This window comes from Prenolepis imparis, unplaced genomic scaffold (assembly GCF_030444845.1).
Source record: "Prenolepis imparis isolate NDT839.2.m4 unplaced genomic scaffold, iyPreImpa1.0 SCAF_123, whole genome shotgun sequence".
NCBI classification, from domain to species: domain Eukaryota; kingdom Metazoa; phylum Arthropoda; class Insecta; order Hymenoptera; family Formicidae; genus Prenolepis; species Prenolepis imparis.
The window spans coordinates 73,860-90,743 of record NW_028141281.1 but is presented as its reverse complement, the minus strand read 5'-3'; the positions used below and the strand labels follow the sequence as shown (position 1 = coordinate 90,743).

Below are 16,884 nucleotides of genomic sequence, written 5' to 3'. Positions count from 1 at the left end.
CTGGTCCCTCGTCTTATTAATATTACATTTTATTTAAAAGACGTCATGCTTCTAAGCATGTAAGAAAATTGTGTATATAAATATATAATAAATATATATATAAATAAATATATATATACGTATACAATTATATGCATATATGTATATAATATATAATATATATATATGCATACAATGTAAACATATATGTATCTCGTATTTATACACACATACACATACACATAATATATTTATATGACGAAGTATATTGGGATGCAATTCACTTTTTAATAATTAATTATATATAATTGACTTTTTATTTCTTTTTTATTTATTTTATTTATTTTTTTATTAATTTTTTTTATTTTAATTACTTATTTTTTTATTTTTATTATTTTATAATTTTAATATTTTTTTAATAATGACATTTCCCAATATACAATATTTTAAATTTTTTGACGGAAGAAACCACCACCTTCTCGCGGTTTCCGTTGAGCAACAATATGTACGTCGTACATTAGTACAAAATAAATAGGGAATAAAAAGAATAAAATCTTAAACAATATTTATAAATTAAAATATTATTTTATTACAATTATTTCTTTAAAGATAAAAAATCTTTTTTAATAGAAAGGCGTATATATTGGCCAAGAGTGGATTTTTATATATAAAATATACTTATAATTATTAATTGTAATTATTATTAATTAATAATTATTTTTAATTAAAATTTTAAATATAAGTTACTTAATTTATGTTTAAAATATATTAATTTTATTAATATTATTTTATAATATTAAATATATTTTTTATATTTTATATTTTCTTTTTGCATATTGGGTCGCATCGCCTACTCGCTATCGCCAGTATTCCGGATTCGCTCGAAATTCGTAGCTCTATTCTATCAAAAGAAAATAAAGGACAAAAGATATATACCTGTCCTTTTCTACATATGTTCGAAGGACAAGGGTTCTCATCTTTTCGGTGCGCTCTGCGCTGCCGACCTACCCCCTCCACTGCAAGATGGCTGTCGCGAAGTGGCTGTCGCGTGTGAAATCTTGCATCACTGCCGCGGGGAGGTTGTTCAGTCAAATTTGTACATCAAGTGGCCCTAAAAAGGGCAAACTTTGTGTGTATGTGTGTATGTGTGTGTGAGTGTGTGCTTTTTTAGTAAAACTTTTCTCTAATTATTTTTTTTCTGGTTATTTTAATGTAAGGGAAAGGAAGGATAAGAAAATGGTAGAGAAAGAGAGATAAAAGTTTTACTAAAGAAGCACACACAAAGTCTGCCCTTTTTAGGGCCACTTGATGTACAAATTTGACTGAACAACCTCCCCGCGGTGTATATTGGATAATGCAAATGCCGATGATATGTCAATTTTGAAGCTTCTTATAATATATCTTGGGAATGAGACATCAATAGGTAATGTTTTGAAAACGTCTCGACAAGGGCTACAAGAATATGCAATAAAAAATAGGGGGTTCCATTTGAGAAAACATCGATGACCTGACCTTCAATAGGTCACTCAAGATCAAGTCCATACTTTCATCATCTGTCCCCTTTCAAGTCCTACAACTTTTGTCTGAAACATTTTTCCAAATCTTCCATATTTTTCGAGATAATTGCCTGGGGAGATTAAAATGGGACACCCTGTATATACATATAATCGTTTGACATCGATTTTTTAAAAATTATGGAAATGCTTGGCTTTAAATTTTTTTTAACAAATAAAATTTTTATACATAGTGATTGTATGGTTAAAATTAAAATATGTTAAAAAGTGGCCGATTTTTGCCTCTAAGCCGACATGTATTTGTATGATTGCTTATAGTATTTGACTATAGAATGACGTGGTGACATTCGTTTGTTGTCAAAGTATAAAGAAAAACCTCAAAAATGGGCCATTTATAACCACTATTTTTCTTTTTTATTACAACATAACTTGCCACAAAAATAGATATGAAGGTATGTTGTCAAGGTCGCTGAATACAAATCTGGCTAATCTGGCGTCAGAATTACAAATTTCAAAATGGAAGATCCAATATAACAGTCATTAATTAGTTAAAAAGTAGTTAAAATAGGTTATTTTACATATAAGATTATCTAATAATTCTACTTTTCACTTTGTATATTAGAGTATTTTGTATTTCAAATTGAATTTGGCTTCTACACACTGTATTAAACATTATTACATTCTACTGTATTAAACAAACTTTACATGTATAATTAGATATACATATTTACATCTCTAAAATTCGATATATTCTTTTAATATGATACAGAATTTCTAACATTAATCCTTCTGCCAATACATAATTTTTCACATTTTTTACATAATTTTTTATCAATGTCGGATACCATCTATTTTTTTCTACACATTGGTCTATGATAATTAAGGCCATAGATGGAAAAAGGGCATATAGACTTATGTGCTCTTTTTCTGTAAATCATCTAAATCGACTCAGGTATGTTTTATATATATATTTATATATATATATTTTATATGTTTTATATATATAATATACAAAGGACATTGTTTCTTTAATGTAACAATATTATATAATAAATACGAGGCGCATTTTTAAAGTCCGTTTTGAAATAAAAAAAAGATCTTAACATATAAAAATAATTTATTATGGCCAAAAAACTTCTACAAGCTTACTTTATTTTTTTACATAATCATCATTGACTTCCACTCATTTTTGATATTGGTTCAAGTTTCAACAGCTTCCTAATTCCATTATTTTAAAAGTCTACCGCCTGTGTCTTGAACCAGTTCCCCACCAGCACACGAATGACGAGAGAACGTTCGGTAAACGATCGAACCCGAACCGTTCGTAAACAGTCCGGATGAGCCACCACAAGAACGTCCGATTGACGTTCGCATGGAACGTCCGATTGACGTTCGCATGGAACGTTCGTTCTTAACGTTCAAAGAACGTACGTCTAAACGGAATGTTCGCAAAATATTTAATTAGAATTTTAATCAAGTTAAAGAAATTAATAAAATTTTTAGGTTTCAGGACTTTATTTTGTCTTTAAAATCATGTAAAACAGAAAAGCTAACAATTTATTTCATAAGCCACTATTGTTCTTCCTGAAACATCTTTCTTTTAACCACTCTTTTATTCCATCTTCTGCCTTTCCTATGTCTAGCTTGTCTCCTCTTAATTTTTTAACTGCCGCTGAAATAACAAAATTTACGAAATGTCAAAATCTCAACAAAAAATATTATAAAATAAAATAATGTAAAAAACCTTAAATTTCACAATTTTACTTACTGATCACAGTTTCTTTTAAATGCCAGCTCCCAAATGGCTGTTTTCCTTTTCCGCCTTTCCAATTAAAAAATGTTCCTGTATGATTTGTCATTAGAAGAGCCATAACTTTCTTTGAGCAATCCTTCTCACACTTCCCAGAACTTGCAAACATTAATTTTTTTATCTAAGATTTTTAAAAAATGTGAAAACTTCAAGTAACAAAACATACAATGATAAAGTTAGATACTAATATCTTTGAAATTACAATATAGTCCTTTATGGAAGGATTTCCATTTGTGAGATCTTCAGCACTTTTAGCATCTTCGAACGTTGGAAAAGGCAGGCTTGGGAGTCCCTTTGGATGGTGGAGTACCTCTGTCCTATTCAATAAAAGTTGGCGTATTTCTTCAACAGTCATTTGGAGCTTTGTGTATGCGTTTTCAAGTCTACTAAGTTTTTCGTACTGCAGTCTCATGACTTCTGCAAAATGAATTGAAAATAGTATTCAATACTTAAAAGAATTACATACTTGGAAATAAAAAAATATTTACGAATAGCTGAACGTTTATCAATCTGCTTGACAGATATAGGTTCGTTAGCAGCCGTTTTGTCAGTGGTTTCATTTATTGTCTCGATCTCCCGCTCACTTAAATTCATCGAATCAATCGCTGGCGATTGGCTGACCTCATCAACAAAATCAAGACTTTGGCTGCTAATTGAGCCTGCAATTAAAAATAAATCAAAGAATTTACAGAAGAACATTAGTTTATAATGCCAAACAATTATTAACGAAATAGTATATTTTACTATTGGAATGTGGTTCATAAGTATCATCTGAGTCTTTATTAGCGTCATCCTCAAAAATATCAGAGGAAAGGTCATATCCTTGTACAGAGCTTGTTGCTTGAGGATCCATCTGTTCAAAATCAGAAATGTGAATGTTGTTTCCTGGAAGCAAGGTATAAAATAAAAAAAATTTATTTAAAACTCTATTATATCATATTTTGTAATTTCTGTATATAAATTACTAATGGTGCATTCAACTAAAATTTATACAATCATTAACTTACCATTTTTTTCATTTGTTAGAAGAGCACTTGAAATAGAGTTTGAGGGGCTTTTAACATTTTCCAATAGATTTGAAGCAAGTAAATTATTGTTTTCTAATTTTTCATTGATATCAGCAGTCCCGAGAACAAGTCTTCGAGATTTGTCTGTCATTGCTGTAAAATAATTAATAAAAAATAATTAATGAATACATGAAATGATAACATGAAAGAAAAAATAACATTGTCAGACTCTCTTATTTTCATTAATTACCTTTTTCAATTCTCTCTTCATTTTCTTTTCTTATTTTATTTTTATGTTTACTAACATCGAAATGTTTTTTTGCTGGTTTTTGAAGCTTTACAGCTCCTGCAACGAATTAAATTTATTTTATGTTGTCTAACTTATATTGGTGACAATAAAAATATTGCAAGAAATCATTATAATTCCCATTACTTTTATCACTTCTGTTCTTGCCTTGGCTGGATTGTTTCTTTTTAGTCCTAATGCTGGACTTGGAAACATTGAGAGATGATCTACTGCGCTGCTTTAATTCTTTCTTACTATTACTGGAGTTCGGCTGAGTAACATTAAGTGATGGCCTGCTAAATAAGGCTAGATAAATAAAAGTAAAAAAGTAATTAATATACTTAAATCCTAAAACAATATCTATAACTAAGAGTTTGAAGATATAACCAAGGAAACATTTTTGGACATACCAGTCATTGTCTTTAATGTACCACACGGAGGAGGTGTTGATGAGACTGTAGAGCTCTTTTGGGACTCAGTAATGTCACTTTTGGTAGAGCCAAAATCCAAGCTATCGTTATCTTTGGTCTGAGCATTGATGCTTTGTGATTCAGTTGACACTGAAGGTAAAGTATAGTCTTTATCACTTGCACAATTAACTGTGGCAGTCAGATAGGGTGTTGAATCTTCACTGGTTTTCCTGGAATCTTCTATCAGAACAAAAATAATAATAGTAATCTTATTGCCCATTCATATCTTACATATATATTATAATAGTAATCTTTTTAGCAGTCTTCAAATAAAATTAAAATAGCAATGGAAAAATCTTTCATTGTTTTGAAAAACAAATCGCTAAAGGAAGAGATTTATAATTTGAAATCTTTTAAAGTTTCCCTTAAGATAAAAATCGCAAGTTATAAATAAATGAGATAAAATTACTTACCTGTTTCTTCAAGTAAAGGCAAGAAATTGAACGTTGGCAAAGTAAGACTATTACCCTCTTGTGAGGCAGGTTGAGACTTCCTCACTTTTATCGGATTTTCATCGTCTTTATCTTCGGACAAACATGACGAATGAAAGTGTTTTCTCTTGCGAACACCTCGACTTGTCTTGTCTCTATCTGCATCAGATTCTAGATCAGTTTTCTCAACAGCCCGTTTCAGCTTCCTCCTTGCTTCTTCATATGTCACTATAGAAATAAGAATAATAGGTGCCAATTTTATGATCAAGATAAAATGAAAAAACAAAGAATGAGACAGAATTTACACAGATGAATAAAAAAAAGCATTATATCTCTTCAATTTAACACAAGCAAAAAAGAGCAATGAGAGAAATTATCTTACCAAACCAAGCACGAATAGTGGCTGGATAGGTGTTGCATTTTGCAGTGGGTTCCATACATTTCTTGGTCGCAATGCCTTGTTTTTGGGGGGCTAAATAAGTAGGATATAGACAATTTTCTCCATCTTCATTCATCCAATTGTACGCTATTATGCACACATCCAAATGCTTCTCATTACCAACAGTAACCTCAAGGTCTGCAATTGCATACTTTTTTTCTGAAAAAATATAAATATGAAGGAGGAATAAGCACACATTATATTACAGTATAATAATCAACAATATCAAATTCTTAACTGTTGCATCCCAGTTATAAATAAAAAATAACAAACTTTACATAACATTATTAATAAAAATAAGTATATGCACTCAATTAAAAATAAAATAACACCATACACCAAAGAGAGAGCAGAAAAAGCTGTTCAAAACAAAATTAATAAAAATGTTAGTCAATGCAATGATGACCTGATATCTCGTTGAAAAATAATTTCAATATAAGATACCTTAATCTGCGTACCAATGATAACAATCTTAAGCATTTCAATCACCTTCAAAAGGTTGAGATAGAAATTAGAACCATATACAATCACAGAGAGCAAAGCTAAAGTAATAAAAAAAAATATTTTAATTCAAATTAGTGCTTATTCCTGGTCTGCAGAGTCATGATTCTGTCTGTTATATTATATGACATATCATTCTTCTGCGTGCTGACTTTCATAAATGCATTCTAATAGAAAGATACGTTTCATTGTTGACATAGAAAAACATTAGCACCACAATCAACAGGAAATAAAGAGCGGAGCTATAATAATAACAAATTATATCACACCGAGCCAATATTCAGTTTTCATACCTCACGAATTTGCCATTGTCATAATTTCCAAACTATTCACTGAAGATCTCAAGTAAGTTGTGTCCAAAGATGAGTCCTTCAAGTTAATGTTCCTCTTGGTTGGTCATTTCTAATTATGTCTATTATTATATTTGAAAAATCTTTTCAATTTTTTACATGAAATTAATAATGTTTTCTCCTAGCTTATTCTATTCTCTGTAGAGAACTATTTGAATCGAGCCAAAATAACAATATGTATTAACTTCATAAATAAATAGATAGATAGAAAGATAAATCGATAGATAAATAAATATATTATAAAATTTGTGATGTTATTTAAAATGAACGCAGTAATGGGATGGCAATATTATCATTCTTGCAAGGTAGAACAACATATTTAGTTGTTACTTCATTAACAGGGATTATAACATTTCTTTGAGTCCATTTCATATCACCCAGATTATAAATTCCAAAGTAACTAGACTTGCATGGATAGTCAAAAAAATTTTTTTTTGTATCACAAATATTAGCAACACAACATCAACAATCACAACATCACCATTTTCTAACTTCTGGATAGAGCGTACAGAGGCAACACTTTCTTTGTACTGGAAATAGCTATCTCGCCTGTGAACTGAACTTAAAGTGAACAGAGATGATGTCAATGTCTTATAATTGTTGCAAAAAAAGTGTTCAGTTCGGCCTTGTAGGGTATGTTGTACCAAATATTTTTACCATGTACCAAAGTTTTATGCATGAATGTAACTGCTGATATTCATAGTGCAGCTTACGTTGGTAACATTGTTCCTGCGTAAAATTTCGAAATCAGAATTGTGATTAGCGATATCAAAAACCTTGAGAAACACCGAAATTCAAATTTAACATTTTTTACAATATTTCCATACCCTACAAGGCCGAACTGAACACTTTTTTTATGTACCTGGAGGCCATATTGGGTCGGCCATTTTGATTTCCATAATTTTAACATCAGATTCAGTTTCTGCGACCCCAAAAAACCCCTATACTTATTTAATGTCTTGAAATATTCAACTTATTCCACCTGATGCATAAAATCCAACCCTTGTCGTTTTAACCCTTCAGAGCGAACCTTGGCCGATAAAAGAAAATACGTATCGAATATTTTTCATAGTTCTACAAATGTGCAAAGTTTCATTAAAATCGGTGAGTGACACTTCCGTAGGTTTACTTGTTAGATGAGACTGGAAATTAGCTGCCCTTTCAGAAAAATCATTCAAAAATTGTCTTTCAGCTAGCCTACGTAATAATTGTTGGGTTGGCTTGGTTGGAGATCTTAGCATCTGTTTGAAAATTCCCAAATAGCTTTCAAACGGAAATGCACTTATGTTTGAGATTTCTCCATACCTTTTACATCCTTATGAAGATGCAACAATCCATGAACGTTGTAAACACAAAACTTCTCTCCAAATACCTCTCTAGTAGAAGATAATATGACAAATTGAGCTATAAGATCTTTAGCAAATGAAAAAAAGTTTTCATCATCAATAAATTTTTGTACAGAAAATATCATAATTGCTATTTGAAGCATTAGAAATAATTTGTACAGAGTTTCAGCTACAACATCTTTCAATACTACACATCCTCCATAGAGCAGAAAAAATCTCAACTGGGTTCCCTTCCATTTCCCTAATTGCTCCAGTCCAACTGGTTTGCGGGTAAATTCTTGTGGAATGTGTTTTCGCAACTCCACCAATCTCCGAGAGATCTCAAGAATGTTTTCACCTCTCAATCGCATTCTTGATTTCGTGCCCTTTAAAACAAATTTTAAGTATCTTTTCACTACACCTTCAAGAACTAAATGGAATGGGTCAAGAACAAACTGAGAAACCATTTTTAAATTTAATCTTAGGAGAGGTGAAACCCCATCATGATGCTCTGGGTCTGATTGACAGATAAAATCCTCGTCTGATCTAAGCCCAATTATTTTGGTAGCGTAACACATTCTGTTAAAAATATAATCTCCTGGTTGCCTACACCTTTCACAAGCGTCATAAGCTGCATGACCCACAATACGTTTCACATATTGCCTAGCAGGTGCATCACATATAAAACATCTAATATAAATCTCATACTTATCTTTACCAACAGTTAAGCTATCATTCAATAACTACAAATACTCTACTAAAAATGAATGCAAGTAATCCTCAAGAGGGTCAGGTTTACCAGTGCCAACAAAAAACCCTATCACAAATGGCCTGCTATCCTTTAAATCCAAAGAACGACATAATATTGGCCAGACGTCTGTAACTGTACTTTTTGTCATATTGATCTCATCAATATTTATGTCTATTCCTATACGCGTATTGCAATCAATTTTTAAACCACTTTCCCTTACACGTTTCTGTAATCCATCCATCAAACCAACATGAACATATGAACCATTTTTTAGATTTTGAATTGCCGTCTCCCTGGCGAGTGTGATTAAGTGTTCTTGGATCTAAAGGCAATTCAGGATGTGAGGGCTTCAGGATTTTCAGCAATGCTCTACATGCATCTAGCGTTATATTATACTGCACATTCCATAAACGTAATTTTTGAGATATAGTATTGACCTGATTCTCTGTGTCACTCACCTCACTTGTGCTACAGGTGGAAGTTTCAGAGTTATTTTTTTCAAACAAGTCATATCTCACACGAATCATGTCCTCTTCAATATAATTCATTTCTATATCGTCATTATTTTCGGCATTGCTTAGCCTATCACTTGACAAACAAAATTTATCACAATTATTTGAATTATTATTGTGTTGATTAGAAATATTTAGATTGTTCAGTTGGTTGTCTTTATCACTACTCAAATTTTCTAATACTAAGTCATCTTCTATAAAATGAAAAGAAGTTGATAAATCTACTTCTTCATCTAAAAACTGCAAATCGCTCTCAGTGATTCCAGCAAACACTGCTGAAGTTTCAGATTTAGCCTGCCGTCTAATCTGCTTTAATCCTACAAATCTCCTCTGTAAATTGCTCATATTACAACTAAGAAACTCAATTTTATCACATTGAAATTAGTTTTACATCTAGAGTATCGGCTCAGATCTAAATAAGAAATGTACAAACTAAGCAAGCTGGAACAAAAATAATTAAACAAACTTAAACTAAGATAGAACTATAATACATTTTATTTTATAATGTTCACGGTATGATTATATAATAATAAATAATCATCTAAATATGGAAAAATTGTAAGATCAACGGCAAGACACAAAATAAGATTGCAATAGTTAAGTAGAAAAAGGAAGTCTGACATCAGCAACTAATTCCATCTAAATCAAACAAAACAAATAAACAAAATAAAATGTAAATATTGTTCTGAAACAGTAATACCTTTTACAGGGATTTTTATAAATCTCTTATAACTTCTAAAAAAAAAAAAATTTTTTTTTCAATAAAACTTCCAAAGAAAATTAATTTGCTCTTAAAATGTATGAGAACATATTAATATTATTTGATTTCAAAAGTAACATTATTTGATTCCAGGCAGATATGTTTATCTTTAGAAAGAAATAATATTCATACCTTCCATGAAGCAATCTAACTCACTCAAATGTTTACCTCCAGAGAAATCACGGAAGCTGAAACTAAAACAACAAGAAATTAGCAAATTTTTACATATTAAAGTTTGAAAACAATATATATTAACATCGAATTATTAGATTTTTGTTTAACGCAGAAAATTGACATTTATTTATTGCGCTGCAGAGGGATTAATTAGGCACATAAAATAATAAAAAAATACTAATTGATATAAAAAATATTAATTGATTAATTCATATCAGAATTCACATCAAAATTGTAAGTCTATATGTGAAAGAATAGGTTTCCAAATAAAAAATTGGAGAAAAATTGAAGATATAAATATTATTGTGCATTGTGATTAAAATATATATTGGAAAAATATATAAACATTAAAGTACTCAATAAAATATTATGTAGACTATTTTAAATACCAAAGGAAAAGTGGCAGAAAAAATTTGCAGTAAAATTAAAAGAAAGTGGCTCTTACTAAAAATCATTCTTTATTATAGGTTATGAGTCCTTTACTGATTAACCTCGCAATAATTTGCAAACAAAACATAAAAATTAAATACAATGAGAAGAAGAGTACTGAAAAGACTGTGAAATTTCAAAGATTAAGTGTGTTAAAATAAAAATCAAATTTTTTCATCCGCCTTATTTGTGCATGCGGATTTGGGTGCACATCGACCGTCAAATATTTAAAATTCTATTAGCGATTCAAGGCATTTGATCTTTCTTTTTATTGCTCAAATCGTACTTACCTTGACAATACTTATTCCAAGAAGAAAAAGAAAGTTCGAATCAAAGTTCCGTAAATTCGGTCACTCATCAACTATTGAGTAAAGAGAAATAGGCGGAAGTAAATCACTGACGGAAGTCATGGCAGCATTCACTTTTTTGACGTATCAACGCCACCTGCAGTCACTTGTATTGTTTGTTATTTTGCGCACAAAAAAAAATCACTATATAATTTTATCTGATCATGTATTTATGCTTTCTAGTTGAAAATAGCAATTTCACTATTCATTATATGTATAGTTGGCAAATAATTGGCTGATGCCCATAAGTTTATAACGGCCGAAGATACTCGAGTCATTCCGAACGACCACGGAACGTTCAGGCGACATACGAGATATCTTGTATCTTCGGGCGGCTTCGCCGCTCGGCGATTTTCGTTTGGTTGGTTCGGGGAACGCACGATTACGCGCACTCCAAACGAAAATTCGTTTACCAAACGTTCGCCCGTCGTTTGTGTGCTGGTGAGGTTAGTAATGCTGTTGTTTAGTACGCTTTTCTTTTTGTTTTTTCATTTGCTTTAAGAAATTGAATAGACAATTCTGAAACCGTAAACCGCTAATTTTCAATAATGTTTGTATTTACTTCTTCCATTAAACCTTTTATCATCATTGTTGGGCGACCGCTACGCTCTTCGTCATGAACATTTGTTCGTGATGTGTGTGTCTTTCTCTAAACAAACGACACCATTGCCTAACTTTACTGTCACTCATAACATTTGGTCCAAAAACCTCACAAAGTTGTCTATTAAATTTCCTAACGGCGAACTAAAGAACGGCGTTACTATAACTGGTTCAAGACACAGGCGGCAGACTCTTAAAACAATGGATTTAGGAAGCTGTTGAAACAATATCAAAAATGGGTGGAAGTCAATGATGAGTATGTGAAAAAATAAAGTAAGCTTGTAGAAGTTTTTTGGCCATAATAAGTTATTTTTATATGTTAAGATCTTTTTTTATTTCAAAACGGACCTTACTTTAAAAATAATAATAATTATATACAAGAGTAGACTGAAAAGATTTGAGCCTAACATAGAAACAAGTATTTTTTCGGTTAAATTCAGTTTTATTTTTCAACATAGGCTCCTTTTAAGTCGATACACTTTTTCCAGCGATGCTCCAATCTCTTTATATTAACCTGTCCTAACAGTAGTTGGCGTCTTGCTCAGCAAAATAGGCTTCTACGGACGTGATGACCTCGTTTGATGAAAATCTCTGACCTCCGAGCCAAACTTTGAGCTTAGGAAACAGAAAAAAGTCGCTGGGGGCCAGATCTGGTGAATACGGTGGGTGATCAATCAATTCGAATCGCAATTCGTGAATTTTGGCCATAGCGACCGTCGAAGTATGTTTTACAAAAACACTGACATCGACTAACACAAACGACTGTCAAACAATAACTGAGCGTCTAAAGTGGCTGAAATTTTCAGAGGTATTTTTCAAAGCATGTACAATTATAGTATCAAAATAGTTTTGACGAGTAACGACATTTACATGTTGAGGCTCAAAAGTTTTCCGACGACCTATGTATATGGTACAATATACAATATATATACATATATATTACATATATCGTATATATATTAAATATATATGTATATTATAATATATAATATATTATATAAAATATATAATATATTATAATATTATATAATTATTTTAATATTTATTTAAACAATATATAGAAAGTTATAAAGCTAAATAATTATCAGGGTAGTTAAATTAATCGACCAAAACTAGCCAATAAATTTGTCTAAGTTACGACTTTTTCGACTATATGGTTGTGGTCCTTTTAAAGTATAACAGACAATGAGATATTAATTAAATTTTTGGTCGATTAATTTAACTACCCTGTTGATTAATGTACTAGCGATATAAAAATAAAAAAACATTCATAAAATCTAAATAATTATATTTAATTAAATATAATTATATTTAATAAATTTAGTTATATTTAATTAAAAAAGATATCACTTTTTTACGATTTTATTCTATTTATGGAAAAGGAGCACACATAAATCAATTTTTTAAAACTCATAAAAAATCATACAAATATCATCTTCAAATCGTGACCTCTGTTTTCAGAACGTTTAAAGGATATATTATACATCTTTAAAAAAAATTGTTTTAATCGCATTATTTTTCATTAAGTAATATTCTAATGAAAACTTTGAAGTCGATTTTCTCGAAATAATATTTTGGCGTATGTGCCCTTTTTCCACATTCATGGCGTCCATTTTATTTATAGAAATTGTTGAGCATCGAACAGACGTTCCATTTATGTTTTACGAAATTTTCGAATACAAAGGCCTTTCAAGAGAATTTTGTTTTAAGCGAAGAAAACATCCGACACAGTCTTATAACATTTAAAGACGTTTTGTATACTGGGGTATCTATCATTGACACACACACACATACACACACAGAAGGGATAAAATGTGATAATCTTTATATTTATTACTAAAATAGTTTATAAAATCGTTCTGACTAATGTATCTCAAATAAACCTAATATAATATACATATATTCTGTATGTTTATATTATGACTAATGTATATCGAAGGAACCTACTGTACCTCGGCGAATTTATCACGGTAAAAAAATTTCCGCTCTCTTTATCTTCTTTGTTTACTCATGTATGATTTATGACTTCGAGCAATTGCTATTGTCATGATATGATGAATCATGGGTTGTTTATATTTTAAGATAGCCTTAATTATTGGTCAAAAAAAGACAATAGTGTTTTCTATGTATAGATATTCTGGTGAATAAAAAGGTATTAAATAATAAATAATAAATTATAAAATATAAATAACAATAAATAATAATAATAATAAATAATAGCAATAATTAATAATAAAAAATATTGCATGAAAATTGTAATAGTGTTCTAACTGTACTTATTTCGAATTATCATTAAAAAATCGGTAAAAAAAGAAACAAGAAAAAAAAAAATATTAGTAATAGTAGTGATGGTAATAGTAGTAGTAATATATAGTAGTAATTCTTAATATTTTTTAAATTATAGATCAAAGTTAAAAGTTATAAATTATATCTTTTTATAAAGCAAATGAAAAGCAAGAGAGTGAGAGAGAGAGATCGGCTAATCTAACGGGATGTTACATATAGGTCTCGATGTGCCATTGTGAAATTGTGGAAATTTACGCGGACATTCAACAGCAGCGTGTGAAGTGAATTTTGTCTGTAATTCAGTACAGCATTATTTCATCGTTGTTTAAGACTGACCTATGATAAAGACAGTGATGATGTTAGCGGCGATAATAATTCTATGTACGTTTTAAATCAGAAATTAATTTTTTATTATAAAGTTAAAACTCGTTTTTAGTCTTTTAACGTACTCATTTATTAGATATACAATTGTGACAGAAGATTTCAAAGAAATCTTTGGCAAATGTTTCTTTAAAGTTGAAACTTTGTCTGTACATCAGTGTACATAATGAGAAGTTCTATGAGTCTTAAATTTTTTACACTTATTCTATTGTATTTATTAAATTTTATAAAAATTTATACCTATATTGAAATTTATATAAAATTATATGATATAATAAAATTTATATGATAATAAATATTTAATATTATTCTTATTTTTATTTTATTTTTAAACAAAGAAACATTAAATAGAACAGTTCTAAGAAAACATACATTAATTTTTTATTAAAATTTATATAATTTTACAATTATAAAAAAATAATAGTAAAATGCTTTGCTTTGATTGATCAATTCGCTAATGTCAACAGTAATTCTACCTGCAAACAAGTCCGAAATCGTTAGTATAGTACGACTTTTATCTCCAACGTTTACGATAATGCTCCACCCATAGACATATAATATGTAGACCCGAACGTTGCCTATCTCTCCCGTAGTGAAATCGTATTGACAGATTAGAAAGAGACGGATGCTCAATACCGTAGATCTATCTTTGTCTAAAAACGCAGTGGAAGAGAACGAAACTTGCGATCATTGGTGAAATGGTCCCTGATCCGTCCCTAATCCATTCCACTCTTGAGAATACAAAAGATTGCAAAAGAAGGACAGATCTAAGGTGCTAAGCATTTGTCCTTTTCTAATTTGTCAAGACAGCTTCGGCCAAATGCTCGGTCTATACATATATTATATGTCTATGGCTCCGCTTAATTGTAAATATTCTGTTGTCCATGTGTCACAAACATATGAAAACTTTCTCTTTTCAAAATAAAAACTTTCTATTGTCATTTGACAACTTAAATGACCCGTAAACAGACAATAGCTGAAAATAAAGAAAAGTTTCTTTTTTTATTATATTTGAAGCTTTACAGGATTTCGGTTTGTATACTGCAACTTGTGTACTACAAGAATTTAATTTATGACCTCCAGTGTACATAGACCGGAACAAATCGAAACTTCTGGAGCGAGTCAAATCATTTTTATAATTAAAAATTGCTATATTTCGTAAAATATTCGTTATTGTATATTTTATAGTACCTATAAAAATAAAGTTTATTGTTTGATATATAAAGTGTTTTTGTTTGTGAGCTTATCATGACGTATGTTTAGAATGTCCCATACTGCGAGTTCAAAACAGATATTTTGAAAAGACGTGAAAACTTTTATTTCATTCTCAGATAGCTGACAGCGTATAAGGTTAATATTGGTCATTAATCATTATTATAAGGAATTGCATTATAAAAAAGTGGCAGATTATAAATTCAAAAATAGTAATTGGATTTAAAGTTATAACGTTTTAAGTGAAATGCCACGAAATATCGGAGCGAGTCAAAACGCTATATAAATTCATAATAAGTCGAAAAACCTAATAAAATTACTACTACTATTATATATATATATATATATATATATATATATATATATACTATTAATATTAAACTCCAGTGATAAATTCTTTCAAGAATTTAATTTTAATTTAATCTTAATTTTTTAATTTAATTTAATTTTTTTTATTGCAAAAATTGAATAAAAAGTTATCAGTCTTATGGTAATTATATTTTACATACTACGTTAAAATTTTTCTATAATCAAAATTCTGTTAAAAGCCAATCAATTTTAGATATTTTAAATAAGGAGATGCACTTTGGCACAGCCCTATAAATACGCGATCAGATTGCGGAAAATTAAAAATGGTCAAAAACTTGATATTTTCTATAAGTATATTTGATATTTTCTATTAAATAAAAATATGCACTTAATGCACTTCTACTTTTTGCCTTTTAGTGTATATATGCTTCTCAAGGCAAAGCAGTGTGAAACATTAAATTTGTTTTATTTTGTAGTATTTTTGCTCTATATTGTATACGTATGTTACAATAATACTTCTGAAATAAAGTTATTGGCATATTTAATGTCATATATTAATTAATCGCAACTAATTCATAAGTTCGATGTAAAATAATCTGAACATAATCTGTACTCGATTAATTTTATAAGAAGAACTTGTTTATACTATATAAGACTACATTACGTCGGAAGCCTGTTGCTTCTACGATATAATATAGTGAAGAGTGGCACGAAACTTATCCTTGTCTAAAGGTTAAACGACTGACGTTGAGTTAAATTAGCACAAAGCTAGATTAGGGGAATAATAAATTTGTACAATTATAGTTTGTATGTATAATTTGATATTTGAAAATTAAGTCTTGCGGCTCATTTTATATATTACTCTACGAAAACGATATGCTTTAAATAATATTTCTAATAATTTTTGTTATACGTCAATACAAATTTTCGTTATAAAAAATATATCTATATATATATTTTTTCTCTTTCTTTCTTTCTCTCTTTTATACAGGGTGTCCCAGAATGATGGGG

The 16,884-nt window shown here is 29.7% G+C and overlaps 3 protein-coding genes across 4 annotated transcripts; all 3 read right to left on the bottom strand.

Moving 5' to 3' along the window:
• Window positions 1–3,019: 3,019 nt before the first annotated feature.
• On the bottom strand, window positions 3,020–5,908 carry LOC145947701 (uncharacterized). Its single transcript, XM_083057474.1, has 11 exons — window positions 5,880–5,908; window positions 5,480–5,725; window positions 5,007–5,246; window positions 4,744–4,902; window positions 4,561–4,656; window positions 4,311–4,463; window positions 4,048–4,188; window positions 3,792–3,962; window positions 3,506–3,720; window positions 3,262–3,424; window positions 3,020–3,165 (listed from the first exon to the last, which is right to left on the bottom strand). Exons 3-11 carry the CDS (start codon window positions 5,011–5,013, stop codon window positions 3,056–3,058), a joined length of 1,215 nt encoding a protein of 404 aa, XP_082913600.1. The 5' UTR covers window positions 5,014–5,246; window positions 5,480–5,725; window positions 5,880–5,908; the 3' UTR covers window positions 3,020–3,055.
• Window positions 5,909–5,942: 34 nt separating this feature from the next.
• Window positions 5,943–9,917, bottom strand: LOC145947698 (uncharacterized). Of its 2 annotated transcripts, none has more exons than XR_014427226.1 (2): window positions 6,731–6,906; window positions 5,943–6,095 (listed from the first exon to the last, which is right to left on the bottom strand). XR_014427226.1 is itself a non-coding variant. In XM_083057472.1 (2 exons), the coding sequence occupies exons 1-2, from the start codon at window positions 9,718–9,720 to the stop codon at window positions 6,027–6,029; spliced, it is 468 nt and encodes a 155-aa protein (XP_082913598.1). In that variant the 5' UTR covers window positions 9,721–9,917; the 3' UTR covers window positions 5,943–6,026. The 2 variants fall into 2 exon arrangements, 1 of the variants encoding a protein (XP_082913598.1); XM_083057472.1 differs by lacking the exon at window positions 6,731–6,906 and adding an exon at window positions 9,322–9,917.
• LOC145947706 (uncharacterized) lies at window positions 7,753–8,835 on the bottom strand. Its single transcript, XM_083057482.1, has 2 exons — window positions 8,577–8,835; window positions 7,753–8,498 (listed from the first exon to the last, which is right to left on the bottom strand). Exons 1-2 carry the CDS (start codon window positions 8,688–8,690, stop codon window positions 8,070–8,072), a joined length of 543 nt encoding a protein of 180 aa, XP_082913608.1. The 5' UTR covers window positions 8,691–8,835; the 3' UTR covers window positions 7,753–8,069.
• Window positions 9,918–16,884: the final 6,967 nt, after the last annotated feature.

Excerpts from the sequence above, each read along its gene's own strand:
- LOC145947701 (XM_083057474.1), bottom strand. Across the intron at positions 4,657-4,743 it reads CAAGAACAGAAGTGATAAAA|GAGCTGTAAAGCTTCAAAAA; the intron begins GTAATGGGAATT and ends AATTCGTTGCAG. Across the intron at positions 3,963-4,047 it reads TTATGAACCACATTCCAATA|GCTCAATTAGCAGCCAAAGT; the intron begins GTAAAATATACT and ends TTTTAATTGCAG.
- LOC145947706 (XM_083057482.1), bottom strand. The coding sequence starts at position 8,690 with ATGTGTTACGCTACCAAAATAATTGGGCTTAGATCAGACGAGGATTTT. Across the intron at positions 8,499-8,576 it reads TAAGATTAAATTTAAAAATG|GGCACGAAATCAAGAATGCG; the intron begins GTTTCTCAGTTT and ends TTTGTTTTAAAG.
- LOC145947698 (XM_083057472.1), bottom strand. The coding sequence starts at position 9,720 with ATGAGCAATTTACAGAGGAGATTTGTAGGATTAAAGCAGATTAGACGG. Across the intron at positions 6,096-9,321 it reads CCACCTGTAGCACAAGTGAG|AAAAAAAGTATGCAATTGCA; the intron begins GTGAGTGACACA and ends ATATTTTTTCAG.